At 41.1% G+C, this 4,459-nt stretch overlaps 2 protein-coding genes across 6 annotated transcripts in view; both read right to left on the reverse strand.

Annotated features, from left to right (window-relative positions):
* The window catches only part of DHX9 (DExH-box helicase 9), a 31,032-nt gene extending 28,337 nt beyond the window's left edge, over window positions 1–2,695 (reverse strand). For 2 of the 5 annotated variants that reach the window (XM_035898061.1, XM_035898060.1), the window contains exon 1: window positions 245–331. Coding sequence is in view for 3 of the 5 variants with exons in the window: in XM_035898057.1 (XP_035753950.1) it covers window positions 245–390; window positions 800–912; window positions 1,193–1,304; window positions 2,561–2,671 (482 nt within the window). In the remaining 2 variants the exon portion in view is untranslated. The other 3 variants (XM_035898057.1, XM_035898058.1, XM_035898059.1) reach the window with 3 other exon arrangements.
* Window positions 2,618–4,459, reverse strand: part of NPL (N-acetylneuraminate pyruvate lyase) — a 14,101-nt gene continuing 12,259 nt past the window's right edge. The window contains exon 12 of the mRNA XM_035898062.1: window positions 2,618–2,701. Within this exon, the coding sequence (XP_035753955.1) occupies window positions 2,682–2,701 (20 nt within the window). The 3' untranslated portion in view covers window positions 2,618–2,681. The remainder of the gene's footprint in view (window positions 2,702–4,459) is intronic.

The raw sequence follows: 4,459 nt of genomic DNA on the forward strand, positions 1-4,459 counted from the left end.
AGCCATCATTTTAAAAGCTGCACATCCATGAAAAACATTAGACAGAAATTTCTTCAGAGTCACTCAGATTGTGGTACCAAGGCTCATCAGCCCCATTTCAAGATTTAAGGATGTTGCTGGTCCTGGTATACAACACGGCTTTTGCAAATAGCGCTATGGAGCACTGCAAATAAGTGTGATTAGCCACTGTCACGGAAAATATTTCTAACCCTTCATATGCAAAAGGTGACTAAAACTACCAAACCTGTTGTGATCAGGCCCCATTTCAGTGTATTTATATTCTTCCTGAATCTTCTCCTTTTGGAAAAACTGATTCAGACGTGCCTTGGCATTTTCCAAGGTCCAACTCCCATGAAGATTGGCATTTAAGTCCACTTCTGACTCCGAGGTCTAATATTGGGAAAAAAAAAAAAAAAGTATAATTTACCAGTTTCTAATAGATTTCAGTTTTAAACATTCTTACAACACGTCTTTGAAATAACTTGTCTAGATGCTATAAAATAATTAAGACATTACAGAAAATGCTAAAAAGTCCTCAGTGTTTCCTTATTTTCATCACAAAATGTTCATACAAACAATTGGACATTCACAGTATCCAGAGTGATTTCTTTTGTTCTTAGCTTAAACAAGTTACCTTTGTTAAAAGTCAGCAGGTAAATATGCAGCTTAAGTTAAAACCAACAGCAAAACATCAAATGAAAACTGCAAGCTTGATTATAAATGCTAATAACAAATGAAAGAGAGTGAAAGATAACTATTTAAGAGTGAAAGTAAAGGAGGATTACAGAGAATGACTTACTGCCTGTACTTCTTGCTCCTCTCTCTTTGAATAGTAATCTTTCAAATTTGCACCCCGATCCCACTGATCTCCATGACTGCCACAGTTTCCAGGTGCTGCACCTGGGCCATTGCCTACCACATGAAAAAAAAAAAAAAAAAAAAAAAAAAAAGACAAAATAACTCTCCCAAAACATGTTCTTAGCAATGGAGAGGTACTGCCTGGTAATCTCAAGAGGGCATGACCAGTCCCTCAAATCTCATACAGTCATTCACACCTCTGCCTCAAAACTACAGTGAGTTCCAACTGTCTTCTGTCTGCAAAATTACGCTATTTGGGAGAAAAAAACCCACCCAAATCTATATGCATATATTACATCCACACACATGTAAATCACAGTTTTCACAGTCTTACCTACTTCAGCCTCTATAATCAAATGCGGAGGAAGAGGCCCACCCAAAGTAGAAGTGGAACCAGTAACATCTCTAGCTGGTTCATGTCCATCAGGGGCATCACCAGCCACTGGCTAGGAAAGAGAATGAAAGGAAATATCAGCATGTCCATACAGAATAATTCTTTTTACTATTTAGCTAGAAAACTGTTCAGACAGTTTAAGGAGATCATGCATCATGGTGCAATAGTTACCCCCAGTAGTAATCCCCAATAGTAACACCCTTTTAAAAACCAAAAGGAATACAATAGCTGAAGATTTGGCTTTTTGAGGGTGTTCTATAACAAGATTTCCAACCAAGAGGTAGCCCTGACATACTGAAGTTCAGCAATTATAAAATCAACTGTTTCAGCACCCAGGATAAAAAACCAGACACCAGTCCCTATCATATATCCAAGGGAACTCAAATATACTTTATGAACATCCAAAAAAAAACCCAAACCACCCCACTTTAAGAAAACATTAATACCCTTAGGAAATGACAGAAATATGGTTAATCATTTAGCTAATTGATCACACCACCTCTGCTTTATTCAAGATATAGAACACGCTACCCCTTTTTAGGATCTAGCCATGCAACACATTGCATTGCCATGAAACTACCTGGCACACCAGAAACAATGTAACTCCTGTTACCATAAGGCTTCACCTAGGCTAACCAGACATGGACACTGCTTCCACCGATCAAACGATGTCTCTTATACAGATAAATCCTTAATGAGGCACTAGAAGGAGACTCTTCCAACATCTAACATGTAGCTTTATGCTTTATTTACTGTTCTCTCAAATTGCTGTAAATATAGAGTTACCTTCCTCCTCAGCTTTTACGTGATAGGCACTGCTGATACTTGCATGGTTCATAAAACGTCATAAAAAGCAGTGATCCTATTACACGTGAGGAGCTAAGGCAGAAAGCATTTACGGTTTAAAACAAGCCAAATTTTCAATGTCTGGTTTGAAATGTGATTTTTTTTTTTCTTTTAAAGTACATAGTACTATATATCATAACATACATTTAAAACAATTTCCAGTGTCAGCTGTGAGTATTCAGCACAGTATTCAGTATTTGAGTCCAGCTGCACCTTACAGGGACTCTGAATTCTCTCCAGCCTCATCAGTTATGCAAACCAACACACAGCTGTTTTTATCAGATCAGCCTACAACATTCACTGTCTACATTCCAGCTTTCCAGCATTGCAAGCAGAAGTCCCGTGCTTTCAGTCTTCTTCACCGCACAGGGGTGCCAGCCTGAACTCCAGGGATGAAATGCAACTGGATGCACAGCGCTGCACTTAAAGGTTAGCCTTTGGTAAGGAGAAGGAGCAGCTTACTCCAAAAGCAGGAATTTCATCTTTCTTCATTTCATTCACCCGAACCAAGTAGTTGACGAAGTCTCGAGCAGCGTTGCTCTGTGCATCTTTCTTGTTAGTAGAATTGCCCATGCCAACATAGTTAAAGCCTTCCACTCGAACCTGCAAATAAAAATACAGACCTGTGGCACACACAAGTGAAAGTGTCTTGAAAACCAATAATACTGAAACACCAAATATGAGTTGCTACTAAGTACAGGAGAAATATTATTACTAAGTATTGTTACATACTATTATTATGTATTTATACATTTATGCAGGTTTTGAATGTATACTTCATACCTATCAAAGAAAACATCGACAGTCCATTCTCAGAGAGCAGGACTGTTTCCCAAAACCTTCTTGAAGAAAATGAATCCGTGTAGGAAGGGATTCTATACAGCAGCAAACTCTGCCCAGGTTCACTTTCCTCAACCTTAATCCCAAACCCTCAGACAACAAGGGCAGAAGTGAGCTTATGCATCCTCTGTCGTAGCTCCATGTCATTACAGCTAGCAAGATGCAATGTATTTCATAAACTTTCATTCATAAGTTTTAGAACAGCAACTTTATATCCTACTAGCTTGCCTGACAGGCTGCTGCAAAACTTGATCACAGGAAATTTATTCAAAATTCAGACTAATCAGACATTTTGCACCCACTTTTCTGCAACCACCACCCCTCACCTTATTTTCTTTTTTTCACATTTACAGTCAGGAACTCCATTTCATTTCAGCTTCACTTGGATAGACCACTTACGCAATTCAGATTTCCACTCTTCCCTCTGCTGACCATGTGAATGGCTTTTTACTATAGCTAGCTGTTGTTCTTAAAAAAGAAAAGTAAGCAGACTTGCATATAACATTCCAGCTAGCCCAAACCAGAGTTTTACACAACACTGCTAATGCTAGACTGCGTGTGTCCTCCAGTGCTGAATCACACTGGCAGCCAACAGCCATGTTCTCATCAAACAACATAGTTTGTTAGTATTCTGCTTAACAGGTTCCAAATAACGAGCTTCTGCTCTCAGTACTGACTACCAGCCTACCAGGACAACAGTATCACCGATCAAACACAACCGTATCACCAACACAACCGTACCGGATTCACCACTGTCGTACCAGACTGAAAATCAGTAAAAGAGAATGCTTTAGTGAGATCTATCCATTCATCTGTTAAGATTTTACGGATGCTCATGAGGCAACAACGTACAAACCAGAGAATGGTTTAACAATGTAACTGTCCACACAACCACCTCATCCGAGCAATGCTCCGTCTCAGTCACAATACCTTTAAAATTGGTTTAGTATCACTGTGCTTCTCAGTTTTGCTACAGGTGGGGAAGACGAGTGGGGGAGGAAGGGCGTAATGACAAATTCAAGGTGTTTAGTGCAAATCTATGGCATCGCTTACAAACTGGTCGGTTCTGCACGTGGCCTCGCACTTGGCGCCAGCTCCTTGTCTGAGCCAGCCCGAATTCAAAGCTCCCTGCTGGCACATCCACCATGTCCGGAGCCAGGGACAGAGCAGCATGTAACGGCACACAGACCAGCAGCTGACCCAACAGGAATTTTTTTAATACACCTCAATTCAAGTCCAGCAGACGATCGAAGTTTTTACAAAGGCGACAGATCAGTACCCCTCGCCGCCGACTTTTAACAGCAAGAAGGGTCACACGCGCCGTGAATGCACGCATCGCCCTTCGGAAAATCGATTCCCTTTTACTGCCAGAGCTTTGCACCCCGGCTGCTTTTCTCTGGCGGACCCGCTAAGCGCATTTTACACCACGCACAAGAAGCCTGGATGCTTTGTCCCCGAAACGGCCAAGCCTCCTGCCCTCCCCTCCCCTCCCCCGCCAAGCGCTCCTTTCGCCCTCAGCTT

The sequence above is a fragment of the Egretta garzetta genome, unplaced genomic scaffold (genome assembly GCF_000687185.1).
Source record: "Egretta garzetta isolate BGI_Z169 unplaced genomic scaffold, ASM68718v1 scaffold187, whole genome shotgun sequence".
Lineage (NCBI taxonomy): Eukaryota > Metazoa > Chordata > Aves > Pelecaniformes > Ardeidae > Egretta > Egretta garzetta.